General features: G+C 46.6%; 3 protein-coding genes across 5 annotated transcripts in view; all 3 read left to right on the plus strand.

The window, feature by feature from the left end:
* Positions 1-585: 585 nt before the first annotated feature.
* On the plus strand, positions 586-5,371 carry LOC135815021 (peroxiredoxin-like 2A). Its single transcript, XM_065328241.1, is given in 6 exon segments — positions 586-746; positions 1,473-1,593; positions 2,081-2,252; positions 2,499-2,639; positions 3,580-3,616; positions 4,150-5,371. Coding segments are annotated over 5 exon segments (729 nt in total). The 5' UTR covers positions 586-746; positions 1,473-1,513; the 3' UTR covers positions 4,449-5,371.
* Positions 5,372-5,907: 536 nt separating this feature from the next.
* On the plus strand, positions 5,908-14,672 carry LOC135815018 (cystine/glutamate transporter-like). Of its 3 annotated transcripts, none has more exons than XM_065328235.1 (11): positions 5,909-6,113; positions 6,771-7,350; positions 7,800-7,925; positions 8,205-8,304; positions 9,205-9,249; positions 9,775-9,898; positions 10,320-10,429; positions 10,938-11,034; positions 11,542-11,697; positions 12,166-12,346; positions 13,799-14,672. In XM_065328235.1, exons 2-11 carry the CDS (start codon positions 6,855-6,857, stop codon positions 13,843-13,845), a joined length of 1,482 nt encoding a protein of 493 aa, XP_065184307.1. In that variant the 5' UTR covers positions 5,909-6,113; positions 6,771-6,854; the 3' UTR covers positions 13,846-14,672. The 3 variants fall into 3 exon arrangements, with proteins under 3 accessions (XP_065184309.1, XP_065184307.1, XP_065184308.1); XM_065328236.1 differs by having other exon boundaries at positions 6,775-7,350; XM_065328237.1 differs by lacking the exon at positions 13,799-14,672 and having other exon boundaries at positions 5,908-6,113; positions 12,054-12,185.
* Positions 14,673-23,063: 8,391 nt separating this feature from the next.
* Positions 23,064-23,395, plus strand: part of LOC135815020 (aqualysin-1-like) — a 10,919-nt gene continuing 10,587 nt past the window's right edge. The window contains exon 1 of the mRNA XM_065328240.1: positions 23,064-23,222. Within this exon, the coding sequence (XP_065184312.1) occupies positions 23,174-23,222 (49 nt within the window). The 5' untranslated portion in view covers positions 23,064-23,173. The remainder of the gene's footprint in view (positions 23,223-23,395) is intronic.

Below are 23,395 nucleotides of genomic sequence, written 5' to 3' on the forward strand. Positions count from 1 at the left end.
AGCATATAATAGCTACATACTGGAAGCGACGCCTGGGAAGGAGGAATGTTGGTGTGTTGGCCCTGGTATTGGCCAAACATTGGCAATTACTGAATTTGCTAACAGATGTTGATCACAATTGCACATGAAATCAGGGTGATACACCTATTGCTATGCAAGCTTGAATGGCTTGTATTTTGATGAACATGATCTTGATCCAGTCTTGCTGGACCATCCTGGATACGTAGGGTCTCCTTCTATTGAAAACTGACTTGAAATTGTGCTGCTTAGGCCTATTTTACCATGATGTTAAGAAATGACCACAACAAATATATGCAGAAAAATTGCCATTTTTCAACTGCCACCTGCTTCCCAACACCAAGGATTATGTGAATAAGAAACCCAACATCCACCGCTCAGGCGGTCGGATTTCAGTTGCCAGCACTGCACTGTACGACTCGTAGATCTACGTAGTTCTGTGACCTGGTGACTTCGGCTGCATGACTGTGCGTGCTGCAAAACAACGCGAGTAGAGTGATCGTGACATGACGTGACCTGCATGCAGCAGGTGTCATCCGGTCCGGAACACACACTCCAAACCTGATGATTTTGAAATCATCTTCAAATAAAAAGTACATGTTCGCGCTCAGCAACAAAACGCCAGTTCTCTACAAGTCAGTTACACCTCTCTCCTTGCTCATGTGGAGGAAGAGAGCGCTTGCTTTCACCTCTCTGTGCATCGGAGTTGCTGCTATCTCCTATTATTGGTAAGCCTGCCTTTTCTTTGAACGAATTGGATTGTATATTAGCCAACAGCAAAATAATTTAATTATTTTAGTAAAATTGCCCTACATGCAGTACCCCCGGTAGTGTTGACTCGTGCTACTGAGAACTGATAGTTTGAGTACTGAATTAGGACTACAACATGTCATGTAGGCTGCCTAAAGCTAAGAACTATGTACCCTAGGCCCTCCTGGTATGGTCATGGCTACGCCTTCAAGTGTAAACTATGCAGTTCAGTGGTGCTTTTTGTTCACTTTTAAAAGGTTTTAATGCTCTCAAGATTTAATCTCTGAGCATGAGAAAAGTTACTTGTCTCCTGGAAAGTAACTAATTGTTCAAAAGTTCTTTATTTTAATTTGTTAAAATTTGTTATTTTGTGGATGCATTGTGCTAGTATGCTGTTTTGGGTGGTTATAAACAACGGCAAACGCTTCGGGTTGGTGCGATGCAGGATTCTAGACGGGAGCTTTTCTACGCATACTTCCTCTGCTAGTTGTGTTTCACATTTGCCTAGCCGGTAGAAAAACTTTCCTGTACATACGTGCTATTGTGACGATCCCTTTCCAATGTCGAGTGACGGCTTTGGCTAAGGATTCACTTTGAGAGCTGGACATTTCCCGGAGCGCTACAGAAAACTCAGAGCAGTGCGTATGGACTGCACTCTTGAGCTGTGTCCTCTTTTTTATCATTTCCTTCTTGATGCTTCACAGCCCGTAACTGCTGCCACCTAGTTCATCTTTCTAACCAGCTAATGTTGGCTTACCATTTGCTGGCCAGTCCGTGTCGTTCTGCTGTGTCACTGCGTGGTGTCGGCATCGCCCACAGGCTGCTGTACGTACTGTACATGTGCACTGCGCTAGTCACTTGTCCAGCGCTGTATAAGAACGGTGTGTGTGTGGGGGGGGGGGGGGGTACTGCTGGTTTACAACTGTTCTATACCGTATGTAATGATGCTGCTCTGCTTGACTCGTCATGTGCATGTGTGTGTCCCAGCCGTTCATACCACAGTCTTGTAACATGCTGACCGTTGGGAGCCATCTGAGCTACTCTGTCCGTTGCCTTGAGCTGTGCTGCAGGCTTTGGCTTCATTGATTGGCAAGCTACCAGATGTGCAATCTAGTCTTCTGTTGCGGTTTTGTGACCTATGGGTGATACTGGTGTTCACTGTGGTGTGTGTGTGTGGGTGTGTGTGTACATGTGTGCATGTGTGCTGTATTATACAGTATAAGTACACTAACTAAGTTTTTCTTCTTACTTGGGTACTACTGTCCCTGTAATAGTATCGTGATATCATGTCTGTGCACTATGTTGTTTGCAGGCAAACCGACATGGCCTCTGGACAGAAATCCCCCACTGCCGAAGAGCTGGCCAAAGTTGAGCTCAAAACGCTAGAGGAGCCAACCCGCGCCTTCCCTGCTGGCGAGCTTTGGGAGAAGACCGGTGCCGTCATCATGGTCATCCGCAGAACCGGATGATCTTTGTGCCGCGAGGTATGTGCGTATGAATGTGCTGAAAGGTTGTGTGCCCATACTAAATAATGTTGTTTGAAGCACCATAATTATAGGGTTGTGAAGAACGGACCTTTTTGTGTGATTCCTGTGTTCCTGAACGGATGTGTGTGTATGTGTGTGTGTGTGTGTGTGTGTGTTTCTGATCACATGTATGTACTGGGCCTTCCGGTGTCTCTGACGGCGGTGCAATTTTGTTGCTGCTTTTGGCAATTGTGTGGAACGTAGGAGGCTGCTAGCCTGGCCTCGCTGAAGCCCACCTTCACTGAAGCTGGGGTTCCGTTGTACGGTATTGTGCATGAGCACAGACCCACCGACGTCAACGACTTCAACAAGCACTTCCAGAGTGAGATTTTTCTCGATTCCGAGGTAAGTGCCCTGCTGTGCAACATGTGTTAGCAAGATGTTATCGTGCATGAACCCAAGAATCCACTGTACGGTGTGTTCAAAGTCCAGTCTGTAAAGGCTGAATGAAATCAAAAATAGAAGTGTCCTACCTGGTGTGTGTATAAGCCAAGTAATACCTCAGCTGTTGTTGATGAATTGAGGTAGAAAGTATGGACTATTACGGACTTTACCATAATTCTTGAACTAAGCTCCTATGGGCTTAGTTGTTTCAGGTCTTAATGGCTGCTGGGCTTGTAAAAGGCCAGAGGTTCTTGCAGTGTGAGTAGTTACTTGAAAATATCCACTGCATCAGAACACTCCAGTCTAGGGGGCAAAATACTTTGCCAGTGCACGGGGGTAGGTGTTTGTACTTTAAAGTTGTTGGTCATCACAACATTGATCAGTACTTCAGTACGTCATGTGCCAAATCACCCTGCTGGAGTTTTATCTGGGCAGGGGTTAAATTTCAACCGCTTCTCAGCCCAGACCTTATTGCAGGGTGGCGTTAATTTCAGTACACCTGTCTGGTTCCAATCACAGTCAACTTCGCTTATATCGACACTCGGCGGGGCATCAAAAAGGTGTCCTTATTCGCGAAGTGTCGTTATACCCGAAGTCTCATTACATGTATTACAGTGGGATGGGACTTTGCTCTGGGCATGGAAATTCTGTCGTTATTCGTGAATTGTCGTTATATCCGCAGTCGTTATTAGCGAAGTTGACTGTATGAGATTTTCATTTTCTAAATTCTAGCACTCGGTACATATCGTTTGTGTTGCATGCTGCACTGCGCTCTTGAGGAGTCCCGGTCGCCTTTGGAGTTCCACTCGCTTTCCTTGTTTTGAAGTCCATTTCTCCAGTCTACGTTCTCCAACACGTTCTACATGTACGCGTTTGGCCTGTGTGTGTTTGTGTTCTGCAGAAAACATTCTACAATGGACGTTGGGGTAGCCTCACTAGTAAGTTCCGGATGACCGTGTTATCTGATTTCTGGGTTGACCCGGAACAAGAAATTCCTCTCTGCTTTCTCGATCATAAATCGATCCCGGTCATTCACCTCATTGTGCTCAGGAATTGTCGAGGCAGCATCGCTTTGCTAATTCCTTCCGTGAATTGCATTCCCTCTGTTTTTATCACCCTTGGATGTCGCAAGATACATAGCATCCCGCATTGCATTGCAAAATCAAACTTGTGCTGCACAACTTGTTTTTTCCATCACTGTGTTTGAAAGAGAGCAACTCCAGAATGTGTCTTCTAATTCCGAGGCTCAGTTGACCCTGCGTCTGATAATGGCTTTGTGCGTGAAACTTCGAGTCACAGCGTGACTGGTTTCTTTGCCCTTCTCTGTACGTTTGATGTTGATCTTAGGCTTTGGCCACAGTAATTTTAAGAAAATCCGGTAGAGCGCTACAAGTAGCCACACGAGTAAGTTAGATATGTGGGAAGCAGTGTAGTTGTTGATTCGACTCTTCTTCTATGTTCTCCTTGGCAGACATGCTGAAGCCCAGCTTCTGGTCTCACTACCGTACTGCCTCTCGCACTTATCCTGGCAACACTGCTGGAGAGGGGCGACTTCTTGGTGGCCTTCTGGTCCTGGGGCCTGGGGACAAGGGTATCGTGTTTGAGTATCGCGAGAAGGAGTTTGGAGACCATGCACCCAGGCAAGATATCTTGGACGCCGTCATGAAGATAAAGGGTACTGGTGCGCCAGCCAGTGCAGAAGAGGCGACTCCTGCTCCCGAGGGTGCTGCCACTGCTGCAGCTGCAGCATCACCAACAGCAGAGACCTAGGATATACTGTCTCACAACAGTGTACATGGCGACACTGTGCTTGTTGGAGCTGCAGTCTTTCCCTACCTTCCGGCTTTTCGTGCACATGCCCAGCGTGACTGCCTCTCAACTCATCCCATCACCAATGGGAGTTGGGGGCATGATATTAAGCGCTGTCACGTCTGGCCGCTGTTAGTGGTGAGGTCACTAGTTCTAACAGCAGTGCAGCCTTGTACATATGTGTGTCCAAAGGAATATTCTGTCGTTATTATTATTCTGGCTGTGTTTACATGGCGGCGTTGTCCTTGTTGGAGCTGCAGTCTTTCCCTACCTTCTGGCTTTTCGTGCACATGCCCACAGTGACTGCCTCTCAACTCATCCCATCACCAATGGAAGTTGGGGGCACGATATTTTAAAGCGCTGTCACGTCTGGCCGCTGCTAGTGGCAAGCCCGCAAGTTCTAACAGCAGTGTAGCCATGTACATGTGTAGATCCAAGGGAATATTCTATCACTATTGTTATTATTCTGGCTGTGTTTTCAGCAAACCTGATTGTAGTTATTTTATTTCTACTTTTTACCTAGACCTTAGATCTTTCCTGGCCTCTTTGTTTGAGGTATTGGTTGGCCTCTTGCTCCCCGCTATTGAGTGCTTGTTGTTTACATTGTCAACTTTTGTAATTGTGCATATTTGCATCATTGTTGGTGAGCTTTTTGTGAGTGCCAAAGTGTTTTGTCGTCGGCTGCTAGCTAGCCTGGCATTTCATTTTGTTCTTCGTATTTGCAGAATGACACCAACTTTCCTGAATAATTGACAATTTCATTGCTCTGGCTTTTGTTATTAAAATTCACACTTGCAAATTTCACTGCTGTTGTTCTTGGTGTTATTTCTCAGAACTTAGGTTTTCTATAACAGTTCAATTTTGTATTAGTGTCCCAAGTTGAACTCAAGTCGACTTTTGCTGCAACGCATTGCCAGTGCGCAAAGTGATGTATAGGGCTTACCAGAGGAGGACCCTGCATTTTTTTCTTCTTTGCATGTTCCCATGCTGGTGTGTGTGTGTGTGTGTGTGTGTGTGTGTGTGTGTGTGTGTGTCAATATTTTTGTAAATGTATTATCTTGTTCATGAGGTCGAATTTCTCTGGCAGGACTGCATATTTGTAACAGCAGACAGTACAATGACTATGGAGTTCACCCAGAATCTATTCAAAAAATCAAGTCGAGTCCCAGAGCATGATTGACAGATTGTAAGCAGCAGTGCGTAGATCTACCGCGTGTAGTGCAGTGGTAGATCTACCGCGTGGCGTGGGTACGGGTCACGAGATATCTACAAAAAAAGTACAATGCATGTGTGGAGTATGACTCGACTCACGTAGATCTCGTACTGACGTAGCATAGTAGTCCAGTCAGCTAGTCGTTCAACTGACAACTCTAGAAAGTTCGCCTGTTTTTATAATGTCTGTACACGTGTAGGCACTCTGTGTTCACCTTTTCATTCAAGATCATGATGACTTGTTTGTGAGGATGATGAAGAGAAGTTTGAGCTGAATGTTTGCATTGCTCTCTTCTTTGTCCGCTGGGCGAGGACTCAAGAACGAGCAACATTCTAGAGATGCTGCGGTGAAGTTAGATTGTTATCGTAACGAGCCTACAACCAGTGTTTCTGTTGCTGCTGTCTTGAACTGCGGTGAGCTGAATTGTTCTCACTCAAAAATTGTCTGACTACTGAGTATGTTCTTTCCGTGTACCCCCCTTTCTGGGGTGTTTTTCTATGCGGATGAGATAATGAAAAGGCGATGCCTGGCATCGCAATGGGGCGGGCGCAAAGAAATGCGAAAACCAACAGTTGTTCTGTAACATCGGACCGGTTCAAATCCATTCAGAGTCGAAAATAGTTTTAAAATGGGTTATATGGACCCAGTCTGCACAGATGTCTGTAATTGTTACGCGTGTTCACGTGAATGCACATGAAATCAGGCGTGCAGCTAGCTGCACTAACTACATTGTACTGGGCGGACTAGTAGTAAGATTCTATATTCTGACTGGATGAAACAAACATAAGCTAGCCTACTGCTCTCTGCAAGAGTCTATCCTCTGGATTTTTTTAAAACATGGTGTGCGTGTGTGTGTGTGTGTGTGTGTGTGTGTGTGTGTGTGTGTGTGTGTGTGTGTGTGTGTGTGTGTGTGTGTGTATGGTATGTGTGTGTATGGTATGTGTGTGTGTGTGTGTGTATGGTGTGTGTGGCGTGTGTGTGTATGATGTGTGCGTACACGCGCATGCATGCATATGTGTGGATGACACCTGTGCATGCGGTGTGCACACTGGTATATGCGTGATGTGTAGACAGTGCAGTGCTAGTTGCGCACCGCCGCAGCTTCGCCTTGCCGCTGCTGCTATCGCCGCACATGATGCCATGATTAGCTTGTGATGGACAACACGTTTGTAGAAGATGGTGGCCACGCGGGGAACATCCAGACTGAGCTGGAGAGCACTCCGCTGCTGCGTTCTACCTCGGTCAAGCCAAAGCTGCAGAGGCAGATCACGCTCACCGGAGCCATTGCCATGACTGTCAGCACCGTCATCGGCTCTGGTATCTTCGTTTCGCCCAACGGCATTGTGAAGGAGGTCAACTCCGTTGGCGTGTCGCTACTGATATGGCTGGGCTGTGGGCTGGCTGCCTGCGCCGCTGCTCTGTGCATCTGTGAGCTGGGAACGGCCATACCAAGTGCTGGCGGTATCTACTCGTTCATCCTGCGCATCTACGGCAAGCTGCCAGCGTTCATGTTCATCTGGACATTTGACCTGATCTCGAACCCGGCCGGCCTGGCTATTATCCACCTGACCCTGGCTAAGTACTTTGTGGTATTGATAACCGATGACCCGCCGGACTGGGCACACAAAGTCTGCGCAGTTGGCTTCATAGGTGAGTGTGTGAATTGCTTGTTGCCAGACAGCAACCCTGTTTGATCTTCGGGGTGCTTGCTATTTATCGACCGTTTGTATGTGTCGCTTCCTGCCGAATTCGCAGACACTTGACTGACTCGCGGATGTCATCCGGGGCACCCGCTGTGTATTTAGCAGGGTGTCGGGCTTTCTTGGAGGTTTGCGGAGCGGAAGGCTCAGTGTGCTCCTCGTGTGCTTTGGGTGACAGTCATGAGTCAGTCAAATGTCAGTGAATTCGGCAGGAAGTGTGTGCTCCAGGTATAAGCAATCGATAGTTCGTCAAGTTGCCGCTCGCTACTTCTCTGCTTGTGTTTTATTTATCCCTTTATGATGATCGCCTGGCGAATATTGTGTGCCTGTGCAGTGTATTCTCATTGACCCGGCACTATTTTCACTGCTGTCTCCTGTTTCTTGTTCCCCTGCTTGCAGTGTGCCTCTGCGCTGTCAACTGCATCGGCGTCCGCTTCATGTCACACGTGCAAACGTTCCTCATGTTCTTCAAGCTGCTGGCAATACTCGTCATCGTCATCGCTGGCAGCATCTATCTTGGTGAAGGTAGGTGTACTTGTACTTACACTGCCACCGTATCGCCTAGCTGTGTGTGTGTGTGTGTGTGTGTGTGTGTGTGTGTGTGTGTGTGTGTGTGTGTGTGGTGTGTGTCACTGCATGTGTGTATGTGTGTGTGTGTGTGTGTTTTGTAGATGCAGAAATACAGGAGTGATCGTACAGTTCCATTCTGTGTGCTGGAACCAGGGTAGTTACCAGTATTTGTGTTGTCGTATTCAGGCTTGTCATTGCGCTTGTTTTATTTTTGCTGTTCCCGTGGTTCTGCAGGCAACACAGGGTACATCGAACACTTCTTCACTAATTCGACGCTCACTCCGACCTCGTTTACCAATGCCTTCTACACTGGCCTGTGGGCGTACAATGGATGGTGAGTGTGAGGTACATTGCCATTACTGAAGTGCCACGTGGCAAAGCTGGCAGTCAGAGTAGAGCTTGTGAAGCTGGCATGACTCTTTTCTGAGATTATTTTATGATGTAATCTACGTATATGCAGTTGAAATGTCACTAAACCAGACTTGGCTCGTCCGCACCACTGGTCGTCGGCTCTCACGTTTTGCTCCATCTATGGTGGTGGCGGGGCGTCTTCCAGCCCGCATTTGGGTGCCGAGCACACGTTGACATTGACGAAGCACAAGATGTTCTGCAGTAGTCGTTGCCTGTTTACCAGGACTTTGTCAAACCTTGTCCGGACTTAGACCTAGCTTACGGGGGCTAACCGCCACCGGACTACACTATCTACACTGTCTACACTATCTACACTATCTACGCTATCTACACTATCTACACTATCTACACTATCTACACTGGCTACACTATCTACACCATCTACACCATCTACACCATCTACACCATCTACACTATCTACACCATCTACACTGGCTACATGTATACAGTACCTACTGTAAAAGCAGAAATTTTCGTTGGTGTAATATTTTCAGTATTCTCCAAAATCGTCGATTCGGTGGAGGGAAATTTTTGGTAGACCCGTTTTCCAGGTAAGTGTACTAGTACTATACCGGAATTTTCGGTTATTTTCGGTAAAAATTTCGCCACCGAAGTTACCGAAAATAAAGCACCACCTAAAATGTCTGCTTTTACTGTAGTTGGCGCTTTTCACCAACCAAGTGGGCCAGCAGGATGGGGCATGGAACGTATCTAGTGTGGGAGAACTGATAGTTGTTGATTTGCGATCCGCATACTAACGTTGTGTGTGTGTGTGTGTGTGTGTGTGTGTGTGTGTATGTGCGCATGCGTTGATTCTGTGCAGGGATGCTCTGTTTCACGCTGGAGAGGAGATGGAGAACATGGCCACGTGAGTGCTGCATGATTGTACTCTGCTCATTCTCTAACTGGTGCGCGTGTGTGTATGTGTGCGTGTGTGTGTGTACGTACGTGTGTGTGTGTACGTACGTGGCTGTCTGTGTGTGTATATGTGTGCTATGGGTCCAGTTGAATTCGCCCCAGTGCACCATGTCCGGGGCTGTGGATGAATCCAGTGGCGGAGGTTACCCCTGTCCTTTTGGGTGGTTGTGGACTGCAGTATCAACAATCACTGAGACAGGGGAGGGGGGTGTTGGCGATGGCATGTTTCACCTGTAGGCTGTACACTGGCATGGTATCTATTGCTACTGGCACCAGGCAATGCGTCCCACGTCGATTTCTCTCAATCTGGCTGCTATTGTCGCTCGCTCATCCTCGGTATCGAGCTCTGCTGCCCATTCAGTTGTGTTTCTTGGGATGTGTGGAGGAGCCGAAGTAGCTTTGTTCCAGATGTTTCCCAAACTGTTTTTGGGGTTGGCTTTCAGCAACACATATTTGTTGTTTCAACTTTGTGCAGAACACTTCCACTAGCAATCAAGATTGGCATGTCCATCGTTACACTGGCATACCTACTTGCCAACATTGCGTATATGTCTCTCTTGTCACCATTCGATCTTATCAACTCCAAAGCTGTTGCAGAGGTTAGTTTTAATACGATAGAATTAAAATAGCCCTTTTCTCAACTCGTTCGCGAAAAGCTATAGCTAAAAAAAGCTTTTATAAGGCGACCCCTGCCTTTTCTCTTTCGGTTTTTAGTCGTAAAGGGTTGACTTGTAACCGGTCAAATACGGTATGTGCATTGCTTATGTAGAGCCTAGTGCAGGAGGTGTCTTACTCTTAGTGTCCAGTGTATGGTGTGCTGTGATATGAGGTCAAGGAGCATGTCAGGAATTGTGCACATGACTGCACAGTAGCATACACACACTACCTGCCTGCAAGTAGTATGAGCACTGAACACTGGCATTCTACTTGCGTGTGCCGTGTTTGAAACTTGGTAGGTCTTCTTTTGTAACGCTCTCCTTGTTGCTGCTGCTGCTGCTGCTGTTGTCCTCTTCCATTCAGGCTGCGGTCACTGTCAGTCTAGGTAAAGTGTACGGCAATATCATCATTCCGCTGTTCGTGGCTCTCTCCTGTATGGGTGCCAGCACCGGCAGTATATTCATGGTGGGAAGGTAAAGCGCTAGCAGTTGCTGGAGATCCTGGTCCGGTGACAACGCGGCTGGACGATCAGTTCTTTGCGTTGACACTGGTGGTTTCAGTAGTGTTGCACTGGAGAAGTGTTGGTATGGCTGCACTGCGTGGCTGCTGCTGCTGCTTTCATCACTTTCAAACTAGTGCCAGTAGTGGTCGCTTTTCCCAAATTCCGCATGCCCTATACAAGTACATGTATTATCAAGATGATATCTTGTCAGTCAGAGTCCTTCCTCGGGAGTACAATAACTCTGTAACTTGGACAGCAGCTGTTTGGCCCTATTAATTAAGACTCATCAGTGCAACTCAGAGAACCAAAGCTCATCTCCTCACGACAGGTCACACGTCTCTGTGTGACGAAGCAGTTTTATTGCCAGAGTGCTTGAAATGCTGCAAGGGCAGGGGTGTCATTTATGATGTATGTATGCAGATAGCAAGCAGTTGGCCCTATCTCTGCAACTTTGTTTGTTGTGCGCTGTCTTCACTCAGGCAAGTGTTTGCTGCCGCCAGAGAGGGGCACTTTCCGCATTTCCTGAGCCTGCTGCACCCCAAGCGTAACACGCCCATTCCAGCGCTGGTCTTTCCTGTAAGTATAGTGTTGCTGTGTGGATGCTCTATTCAAGTTGCGAGTGCAACGCATTTGTCTAGTTGACCAGAGCTTGTATGATGTACCGGTATTCGTTCGTCAGTGCCGGTAGCATGGAGCCTGTGTGATGTGTTCGTTTGTCAGTGTTGGCTGCACGGAGTCTGTCCCCCCCCCCCCCCCTGGGAGATTTGTTATTTTTTAATGAAAATAGTCGCACCCGGAAACAGGATTGTCCACGTTTTCCATGTGGTCTCTGCCTCCTACAATTGAGAAGTTGATATACGTTGTTGCCTAATTGCGCCTCTACTCGTCCGCTTGCCTGTCTTTCTGCCTCTCTCTCTCTCTCTCTCTCACTCTCTCACTCTCTCTCTCACTCTCTCTCTCTCTCTCTCTCTCTCTCTCTCTCTCTCTCTCTCTCTCTCTCTCTCTCTCTCTCTCTCTCTCTCTCTCTCTCTCTCTCTCTCTCTCTCTCTCTCTCTCTCTCTCTCTCTCTCTGGCTGTATACAGTGTGTTATAGCCGTGCTGCTGTTGTTCTTGCCGACGTCGGGGATAGAAAAGCTCATTCACCTCTCTCAGTTCACCATGTGGATCTTCTACGGGGCGTGCTTTGCTGGCATCATCGTTCTGCGCGTGCGTGAACCTGACTTGCATCGGCCTTACAAGGTCAGTGCAGAGCTGTGCCCACAATCCTTACATCTCCGTCCTATAGACGAGTGGTCATGCGATTACATCAGCGTTTGAGGTGTTTTGTATGGAGTCACAATGCCGTGATATCGCAAGCCCTGGTTTGCCACTCAATAGTTTTCCACTCAATGTAAATCCTAATTATGTGATGATGTTATTCGCATAACCTCTATACCGGTATTTACAGTCACCAGGCATCTCTACACAGGTGTGAACGTCTGCCGTGGCATTGTACAGCATCTGAGCTGTGTGGTCTCTCTCTCTCTCTCTCTTTCTCTCTCTCTCTCTGTCTCTCTCTCTCTCTCTCTTTCTCTTTCTGTCTCTCTTTCTCACAGGTACGATTGTGTTGCTTCAAGTATGACCTGTGATATACTAGCGCATGTGTGTGCATATCTGTGTGTGTGTGTGTGTACTCGTGCATGTGTGTACACGTGCATGTGTGTGCAGACTTGGATTGCGGTACCCGCAATTCTCACCCTCTTGTCCATATACCTGCTCGTCACGCCGTTCATCAAGCAACCGATTGCATCCGTAGTGGTGGTGCTGATTGTACTGGCCTCCATTCCTGTCTACTTTCTGGTCATTGTCCGCTCGTGCTTTGCTGAGCAGCAGCTGAAAGCAGTTTCAGGTGAGTGCAGATTATTTCAAACCTGAAAAAGTAGTACGTACGCAAAGTGTATGCAATTAGGTACAGAGAAACCCGCCTAAGACGACGACCGTTCAAGGGACCTTCTAAATGTGGTCTCTGTTACCAGGTGGTCTCCTTATCCAGGGTCATTTGACTTGAAATAGCATCCCTTGGTCCTGGTTGCAGTGGTCTTTTGGGACAGGTGATCACGTCATCCGAGTGGGCACCTTGACAAGTTTTGCTATACATATTGTGCCTGCCCGGCGTATCGCCACTCCACCAGTCTCCCAGTGGGTGCGGGGTGGAGTGGACAGGCGTTACGTTTGCAGTGTCTAAAAGACGATATCTTATTGTGTTGTCCTAGAGCCAGTTAAAGGTCACCATCTTCGTACGGCAACGTTTGCCGATTTTGATGGAGAAGTGGAATGATTTGCAATCACATGTACAGTGCTGCTCAATGAAATCCAATCATGCGAGACCATGAATGTCACACCGGGTGCCATGCAGCCTCAGACACGTGTGAACACTCTACTGTGCACTGGTGCAGGGCGCAAACCTGACTCGCATGATCGAATGTCACTGAGCAGTACTCGGTATCCAAAGATTCTTCAACAGAAATTACAAGCCCTCCCTGTTTGCAGAAGTATAGTAGTAGCCAAGGAATCCCCCCCCATGTAGGAGACGATGGGTTAAGCAAGCCAAAAACACGCACATATTTGGTCTTGTGGCACCCTCCAAAACACGGCCATGAAAGGATTCAGGTGGTAGGGCGCTCTTGCGTCGCTTTACGCCACTGCCTGTCCTATGTTTTCAGTCAAGTTGAAAGAAGAATTCCTGAGCTGCTCATATGGTGACAGGTGTGACCATTGTCGAGTACACTGTCATGTTATAGATTATAGCAAGACTCCCTAACCCTCCAGAGTGTTCAACTGCAGTCTATGGGTCTGCTACTGCAGAAATTCGCATTGCACTCTCTTTGTGTTGTGTGTACTCTTGATTGTACATTATACTCGCACAGTTGCGCTTGGTGAGATACGACCGAAAGTGCATATTTGGTGCCCTCAACTTCGAAAGCCATGGCCACTGGAAATATCAAGTCACCCTGCGAGTGGTGCGAATGCGGTTGAACGTACATGTAAAGTAAAAGAAGTAAAGTTTTTCACATCCGCGTTACCTCTGGCTATACAGTTGTATTGAGAAACACACACAACCAGCTTGGGAAGTTTCGCATGTGCCAAGCCACCACGGCATGGTGGTGGACGTACATGACATTGTACATGTCCACACATACCAATACACTACAGTCATGTCATCGGAACTGGTCCAGGGCGCCAGGTTGCAATTCGAGTCGGATTTTGTTTATTTATTTTTAGTCATCATTTCACCGATCGCGACTGTACTCATACATGTAGTTCATTGTCCACTGCTCTTGCCACCATTTTGTTGCTACAGGTTTCCTGAGCCGCATTGCCCAAGCAGTATGCTGCGTTACATCCTAGTTAGTCCCTAGTACGCAGTCTGCTGCCCACTGATAAGTTATACCTCACACGACCACGTTTCTAAATCTGTACCTGCCGTTCATGGGCTATAGTCAGGGTGTACGTGTGCTCTCCGTCGCCTCTCTACTACAGTCCATCATATAGGATAAGAATCACTCGCCGGCCATGACTACCCTGCATACAGCAGGGCTGATCCACCTGCTCCACGCTATATTCCGTATACTTTGTCCTCTGTATTCCGTAAAATTAGTACTCTCTATTTCATACAATTAGCTCTCTATTTCCTCAACCATTGTATACGAAATCATAGTGAGTCATTCTGTTGCTGGTCAACACAGTACAATAGTACCAGAAGTGAAAATGAAACAAAATATTAGTCTAGGCTTACCTTTATAGAATTGTTTTTTTTTATTCCTCTTCCATCTCCTTGGCCGTATCTCCGCACGACCCTGGGTCTAGCGAGGTCCTGTGCACAGCACTGCATGTGCTCCCTCCACTACAGGAGAATGTAGTGCATTTCCCGTCATGAACCTTTTAAAAATGTGCTTTTAGGATTAGTTACTCTTTGCCTTGCACGGATCGTTTTACGCTGGATTCCTCTGCCTCCTTTCCCCGTGTGCGTAGCACGTGCGTGCTGTTGCTTACAGTGGCTACAGACCGGTGACTTGATATTTCCTAGGTATACGTGCCCATCCAATGTTCTATTTTCAATACTCAAGCTTCATCCTTGTTACAAACAAACGAAACATGTCGTATCGGTGTGCCCCGCCGCTTGTCTCTCTTCTTGTTGACAAACTTGACATTGATATCCACACTACTGGACCATTCTCGGAGTGTTTGTGATACTTGTGTGCGCAAATGATTCCACACAAAGTTGAATGTTATTGCTTGATTTGCACTGACTCTAAGCCCATGGGAGTTGTGCTGCTTGTTAGCTCTCTTTGGTGTTTTGGCCAGCCCTTTGCCTTAATGCGGTCTTTTTCATAAATAAAAAAGTTTAAAAAAAACATGTGTTGTGTGCTGGTGTGGTGAATTTACTCGGCATGGCCGTGTGTAGATCTACAGGGCTGTCATCATGCCTGTATTAAATCTGAACTTTGTTTACGCATGGTGGACAGTTTGACACACCGTGTGTCTCCTGGATGACTCTTGTGTACGTGTGGTGCTGTGAGTAAATCTGCCAGCCAGCTAGTAGGTTGGTTGGTGTGTGCACGTATTCCAGATAGCGGCTGGGTCTGTTGCCATCAGGCTCGGCTAGTTGAAGGTGTATTGTTGTATCTGCCAAACCTTTGTTGGCTTCAGGGTCCATATACTTTGGATTCAAAGTATAATTATATGCGTGTTGAGACTGTTGACTAATGGACTCTTTGTGTATTCAATGGTGCTAGTGAAGCCTTTATCAGGCTGGCTAGGCTCTGATTACCTATCTGTGTGAGTTGCTGGATGATCCGAGTAAATCTGCCATACTACATGTACATGTAGTAGTAGCCTTAGCAAGTGTGTACATAAGCTCCATGGCCATGGCCCATGATGGGAGGTTATGTACTCTTGCTAGTAGATATGCTCCACTAGCATCATTCATTGCTTACAGAAGCTAGAAGTATTAAAGCTGTAGAGATAGATAGATAGCAGTAGCCAGAAGTAGTCCACCGGTCACTACAACTGTACATGGCTCTACATGTGTACACTACTTGCTGCTTCCGCATTGAGCAATCTATCGAACCGGAGGACTCCGCTCTCTGTACACTACTTGAAAAGTATTCGGATCCTAAAGCTGACACAGGTGGCAAGTACTACAATACATGTACTTCCAAGCGGCTGAGCCTGATGGTGACAGACCTAACCGCTATCCATTGTCACAATTTGTGTATGTCACTGTGCAATGGTGAGTGCACCCACCAACCAAACGAGCTGAGCCTGGTACACACACACACACACACCACACACACCACACACACACACACACACACACACACTGACACACACACGCGCACACACACACACACCTTTGACCTTTTGACGCCCATCACCGGAGGCTATCATCGCAATGCTACGGCAGAAGCCATAGCAACTTGTGCTGGGATTGCACCATTCAACAGCTTGCAAGGCTGAAGAATTGACCGTCACTATTCAGCCTGGTCTACACCATACAGCTCTTTGAAGTGACTTTTCTGGCCAGTGAATCCCTATTTTTGGTCTTTTCATTTTTTTCTTCCCGCACACACATCACATCACATACTCCGGTATGCACTGGCTGTTGGTAACCAGGGAGTAGTACAATACCATATGGTATGGTATTGTACTACTCCCTGTTGGTAACCACCCAGGAGAATGAAAGAAAAGTCAGGAAGAGACTGAGAAAGAGAAGAAAGACGTGTGTGACCATAATCGTCGGGAATTGAACCCGCTACCTATCGATTGGAAATCGCTGCACATACCACTGCACCATATGGCACACACACACACACACACACACACACACACACACACACACACACACACACACACACACACACACACACACACACACACACACACACACACACACACACACACACACACACACACACACACACACACACACACACACACACACACACACACACACACACACACACACACACACACACACACACACACACACACACACACACACACACACACACACACACACACACACACACACACACACACACACACACACACACACACACACACACACACACACACACACACACACACACACACACACACACACACACACACACACACGCACGCATGCACCACACACCCACACACACACACACACCTTAGGCCATAGATACCCATCGCTGGAGGCGATGCTACAGCATAAGCCACAGCAACCTGTGCTGGAATTGCACATTCACCAGGCCTTGAATGCTAAAGACCATCAATGTTTAGCCTGGTCTACACCACATGGCTTTAAATTTCTTCTTTTTCTTTTCCGGCATACACACAGACACGCACACACACACACACTCGCGCTTTTTTAGACTCAAATAAAGTCGGACAACCTCTTTGTCGGGATACACATGGACTGGCTGCCTGTAGCTCCAGGAGAGTGGAAGAGAATGCGGCAGAGAAGAAAGACAATGTACTTCAGTACTCGATTAGAAATCGACTGCACACAGAAACGAAGGCGGCCACAGTACAGTCAGACCTCGCTTATCCGGTCCTCTTTTATCCGGTCCTCTTTTATCAGGATTCCTTGGCATCCGGAAGAAAATCGTTGGTTACCGATTTACAGCATACCGGTACGAGCCATTATTATCATTATCTCTCCTTTATTCACTTCTTTCGAAGGCGATAAGCCAGACCCACCGGGAAATATTTCCATGCCGTGGGACAGCAAAAAGAAAGTGAAAAAAATAAAAATAAATAAAAATAAAAAATAAATAAATAAAACCTAAAAACCAAAGGGACAAGAAATAGTTGAAGGAAGAGGAAGAAAGGAAAGAAACTCAATCCGAACTCCAACATCAAAACAATAATACAGAATTTGCAGCGACAGGCAAAATACATCAACCAATGAAGGGAGTAACCATGGTAACAAAGGAAATATCAGAATTTGCAGCGACAGGCAAAATACATCAACCAATGAAGGGAGTAACAAAGGAAATCCACGCAGGCAATGCAAATACCTAACTAGAAAGAAACGGTCGACATACTTCCAAGAACAACTTGTCTGCCACAGAGGCCACCCAAGAGAACAGTGGGGTATTATAAACAATCTACTTGGCAGAGCTAAAGCAAATCAGGAACCTGCTGCTAATGTCTCCGACATCTCAAAGACATTTGCGAAAGTCGTGAACGATCCCTCGATTTCTGATAGTGCACCTTGCATGCCTCACGGCCCCCTACCTGAATACTCATTAGCTCAGTTTTCATCAGTCAGTGTTCCGGAAGTGCAATACTACATCCAACGCATGAAAAGCCGTAAAGCCACCGGACCAGACAATGTTCCAGTTGCTGCTTACAAGTTAATCAACGATGAGATCGCTCCCTCACTATCCAAGTTGTTATCTGAATCTCTGACGTCTGGTGAATTCCCAGCTCCGTACAAGTCAGCCCATGTTCGCCCCATCCACAAGCGCGGTGATAAGTCGGTCTCCTCCAACTACAGACCAATATCACTGCTCCCCCATATGTCAAAGTTACTTGAGCACATAGTACATGATCAACTCATACGCTACATCCAGAATGCACCACCCCCACTGCAACATCTCCCTGCAGAGCAATTCGCCTACCGCATGCGCAGAGGCCACTCCTGCGAAGACTTGCTGACTTGTGTTACCAACGATTGGATGCTCGCCTTGGACAAGGGTGACTACGTAGTGGCTGCCTTCCTTGATATGTCAAAGGCCTTTGACACTGTCAACCACAACATGTTGCTTCAAGAACTACTTGAGATTGGTATTGGCGGAGTCGCTCTGCAATGGTTTCACAGCTACCTTACAAACAGACAGCAGTGCGTGGTCACTAAGACTCAACAAGGGCAACCATACACAAGCAACAGAGGCGTTCCACAAGGCTCTGTTTTAGGGCCGTTTCTATTTAATTAACTTGTCCGTGAGGAAACTCCCCGCTGTGCCCAAACACTGCAAAGCCCGTCAATACGCAGATGATGTGTCTTTATACAGGGCGGGGAAGAATGTCCAGAACTTATGCAAAGACCTCACAGAAGACATCATCAAAGTAAAGGAATTCTTGGCAACGAGAGGTCTTATGTTGAACTCCTCGAAAACCCAGCTTGTTGTGTTCAGGCCAAAGTCGAAACCTCTTGACCCCGATGTCAACGTACAGATTGAAGATGTCACCATCACCCCTAGTGCACACGTGAAATACCTCGGTATAGTTCTTGACGAACATCTCTCCTTTGGAGTTCACATTGCACAATTAGAACGTAAAATAGGCTGTAAGTTAGGAATGTTTAGAAAGGTCCGAGACCATTTAACGATCGATGCTAAGAGGGCTTTCTACGTCTGTTCCATTCAGTCCATACTTGAGTATGGGTCTAATTCCTTTGCTCACTGCCTTTCTGCCTCCCTCCATGACCGTGTTGTCCGACTTAGCAATAGAGCGCTGCGTATTGTATTTTGCATGCCCCGCCTATCTGATGTCTCCCTTGTTCTTTCCCGCTACCATATCATTCCCTTGTCTGTCAGGTACCAATTCAAGCTGTACGTTCTAACGTATCGTGCGCTTCATGATCTGGCTAGTGTCTTTGTTGCTAACTGTTTCTGTCTCCGCTCTAATTCTACCTGCACTAGTTCTCGCACCCGCTCTCAAGTGTCCTCTTCCCTTGCTCTTCCGACAGCCAAACGTCGCTATGGTTTATTTTCTGTCACTTTCCTTGGCTCTGACCGCTGGAATGCCCTCCCAGCGGAGGTCCGCTCTAGTTCTTCCTTTTTTTTCTTTTTTTTTCTTTACAAAAAACCACACACCATTTGATGGCACAAAGCAGCAAGGCAGCGATGAGACATATGGAATGGCAGGAGTGGGGGAGAGGCAGGGGCAGCTTGACCGACCATAGGGTCTCGGCTTCATTGCAACCCCAGCGCTCCACAAAAACAAAATAATTATTAGGCCACCCTTTGTTAATTCATTGTTTAACGTCCTTTTTTTCGCGAAAAGATACGCGGGAGGGCGGAAAAAAAACAAAAGCCCATTCCAAAAACTGGAAACCACAATCAAACATATTGACCAGTAAAGCATGTGATATATACAATATTTCTGGGTCTAACGGCACTGGCAGGCATAGAACAACACTCTTTGATGGTACATTGGAGCACATGCCTGATGAATCCAACAAAACAGGTACATAGCATGGAGTTAGCATGTCATGAATTCATTACATCTGGATTTTTACTAGGGCACACACCGTACGATATTTAAAAGCCAACAAAAAAAGAAAAAGAACACAAGACAAAGGCATGCCCGGGAGGCAAGATTATAAGTTTAAGGTCATGATCGGCACACTGTGAAACTACACAATCATGTATTTACAACTTCGCATATTATTGGTACTACTACTTTCTTGTTTTTTTTTCCGGTCGGAGGCAAAAAGGTACGCGGGCGCGGACGTTAAACAACGAAAAAAGAAAGGGTGGCCTTACAAAGAATACGCAGGGGGGGGGGGGGTAGATAACTGGGGATTACGGGGAAAAGTATGCACAATAAAAAAGTTATCAGAGAGTCATCCTTGCATACCTTCCGTAATTCTGTTCTTCATTTTTTAGGGTACCCTGTCAAAAGGCCTTAGGCCTGTGGGGATTGCCCTATCAAAAATTTAATAATATTAAAAATAATAATAATATCAGGTAACAAAGGAAATATCAGAATATTATTGTTTGTCTCTTTCCCTCAAAACCAGCCAGTATATTATTATTATTATTATTTAAATTTTGAATAGGGCAATCCCCACAGGCCTAAGGCCTTTTTACAGGGTACCCTAGCCATGCATACACACCGTGTGTGCAGCTACAATGTATTTGTGTGGAAACTGGCGGATGCGTGCGGTGTATTGTAACTACATGTAACATCAAGAGTACATGGGGGGTTATGTACTCTTGGTAACATCAAGAGTACATGTACTCTTGGTAACATGTATTGTATTTTACCCAATACTGTAGACAACTGTATGCTGTAGACAGTTGTATGCTGTATTGCGTTTTACCCAATGCTGTAGACAGCTGTATGCTGTACTGCATTTTATTATTTTTACTTGGGCATTCCCAACAGACCTTCTTACAGGGTGCCCAAGCCTGACCTTCATGCATGCTGCCAGTAAACTGGGGTCAAAACAATCCTACAGGCAGCGAACAACTATACAGTCATAATTATAGCATGGTATCCAACAGTATCCATAATATGCCTTACACATTACAGCAGCCAACTGTTCGTCACACCTTATGCATATTGCAGTCTGAGGACCATGTGCTTTGGGGCTTGGGCCGGCCCAGCTGCATGGGGCTGGCCTCATGTCCAAGAACTGATCAGCATGACCATGTATGACCATGGTACGCGTATGCAAGCCTTGCTTGATAGTTTACCAGGTATGATAATAATAATAATAATAATAATAATTTGATAACCGCAATCAGTAATACAAGCTGGATCGACATTTGTGTACACTGTATTCATGTATTGTAAAACTGTGGAGACAATGTGCAATAAAACGATGAAAAATGTGAAGAAATTGTGTAGAGAAAGAAAGGGATTCAAACAAGTTTTCGTACAACAATTACTGATTGCGGTTATCAAATTGTTGTCTCCTCGCCGTTTGTTCAAATAATAATAATAATCACTATTGTAGAAGAGAAAAGGACATATGGATACGAGAGTAACTCTCCATCACTGTAACAAGATACTATTATACAGCCTCTTAACTCGTATCCATAAATTATGTCCTTTTCTCTTCTACATTTATTTATGGCTCAACATCCGAGTTTCAAATCACTATTATGCTGTAATTATCGTGATATTGCTACAGTATACAATGTAGGTCTACATGCCAAACATGGCTAGCTCTACCAGAGTGGTAAACTGCACGCCATGCCCATGATTGGCACGAGAAGAAAATGCCAAATAGGGGACGAGGCCAAAAGGGTCGACACGTGTCTGTGATTGTGCCATGCCGTCCTAGATCCTGTGCATATATGTGTGTGTGTGTGTGTGTGTGTGTGTGTGTGTGTGTGTGTGCACGTGCGCATGAACACACTGTCCTTGCTGCTGATGCGTGCATGGCGGGTCTGCTAACAGTATGATTGTGTCTTGTGAAGATCTGTTGTCAGTGTTGAGCACATGCATACTTCAGTACGTGTAGCAGTAGACCCACTGCCGCACTGGTAGTGTGACATCCCTAGACCAGTGCAAGTAATTATTATCTCTATTAGGATGACTGAACGGTTGGTGGTCTATCAAAAGGGGTCTGCTTCCTACAGCTACGGACACCACTGCAGTGTTACTCTACTCTAGTACTTATTTAGCATGCAGGCACTGTCGCAGTATTAGTAAGTAAGTACAATGACTGTACATCCATAGACAAGGGGTCAGCACCACTACTGTACTGACTGTTCTTGAGTCTGCTGGGTGTTGAACTATTACTTTAGACAGTTGATGACTTGGCATGTTGTCAGTCCTGTGACCTGGACTCCCTCCAAGGAAACACATCACAAGGTAGACTCAAGACAGCTATGCATCACAAGCTAGACTCAAGTCAAGACAGCTGAGCTATGCATCACACGCTAGACTCAAGACAGCTATGCATCACAAGCTAGACTCAAGATTCCTATGCAACAAGAACCAGATCTGCACTGCAGAGTAGAGGCTCGCTGTCGCTATGACCACAATGCCAAAGACCCTTACAATGACCAAGGCACGAGGCGACCATGGCATGAGGACGTAAGTGTTAGTCGTTTACTCCAATACTCGCAATACTATGAATAGTCAACACTCATTACCTGGCAGATCATCACATGACCGGCGCATGTATGTCACTGTCAGTGCTTACAATGCTACTCCTCCTGGGCTCCACGATCTGCCTACCACTACCAGTAGATCTACCACTGACCAGTGTGCAGCCCACCCAGGCCAGATCATGATCCGTGCTGGAACTCTGGCGGAGCTCCGACGCACTTGTCACAGTCGCTAGTCAGTTGTCTTTCGCACTGGCGCGTGGCGTCCGAGTCAGAGTGTTGCAAGCCATACTGACGTCAGACATTGGAGCGTGCAGGTCAGGCGTGCGGGTTTCTGGCAACGTGACCTGCCAAGACCGTCTCCACATCACTTCAGTCATGTCATTGTCACCTCAGGAAAAATACTACCGGTAATGCGGCGGTATGTAGGAGTGCAGACACTGAGCATGAGATAGGGTCTAGGAAGTGCTGTGACCACCTGCGGGATACCGAGTGTCGGAGACCCGATTTGCAGATTTAGATCTGCCCGGACCAAACGGGGATTCAACGTGCCTTCATTCTTCAAGGATTGAGAAATTTTGCAAGCTGCTGACCGCCTGCGCAGTAACCGTGATGTACTAGACTACATGTGTGTGAAAACTGTCAAGTGTCATCCTGCAGCTAGCTACACTACAGCACAGTAGAGGCATCGTTCGACCCAGACTTACTGTAACTGGCTTGGCTGCACCACAGTGCTACGCTGACGTGACGACGATATCTCCGCCCGCCTACTGCTAAATCGGCAACGCTTCACTTTCTTTACTTCACTTCTGAAGGTTCCTTCTCGGGTGGCGTCTCAGATTTCTCTAGCTCTTGTCTTGTGCAACGAACAGCAAACGACTACCGGCAACATGAAGCTGCTTGTGCTCCTCGCCCTGCTCCCATGTGTCCTGGGAAGAGGTGAGTGACCAACTGAAGCTTATAATTATTTATAATAGTATGACTGCACTCTGGAAACCAAGAATTATTTTCCATCAGAAGACAGCCGTGCGCTTTTTTCCTAGTTGGCACGCGCTACTTCTCTGTGAGTGGAACTCTGGGAGCATCACGATCACGCAGAGCCCAACGCGAGA

The sequence above is a fragment of the Sycon ciliatum genome, chromosome 4 (assembly GCF_964019385.1).
Source record: "Sycon ciliatum chromosome 4, ocSycCili1.1, whole genome shotgun sequence".
Taxonomy (NCBI): domain Eukaryota; kingdom Metazoa; phylum Porifera; class Calcarea; order Leucosolenida; family Sycettidae; genus Sycon; species Sycon ciliatum.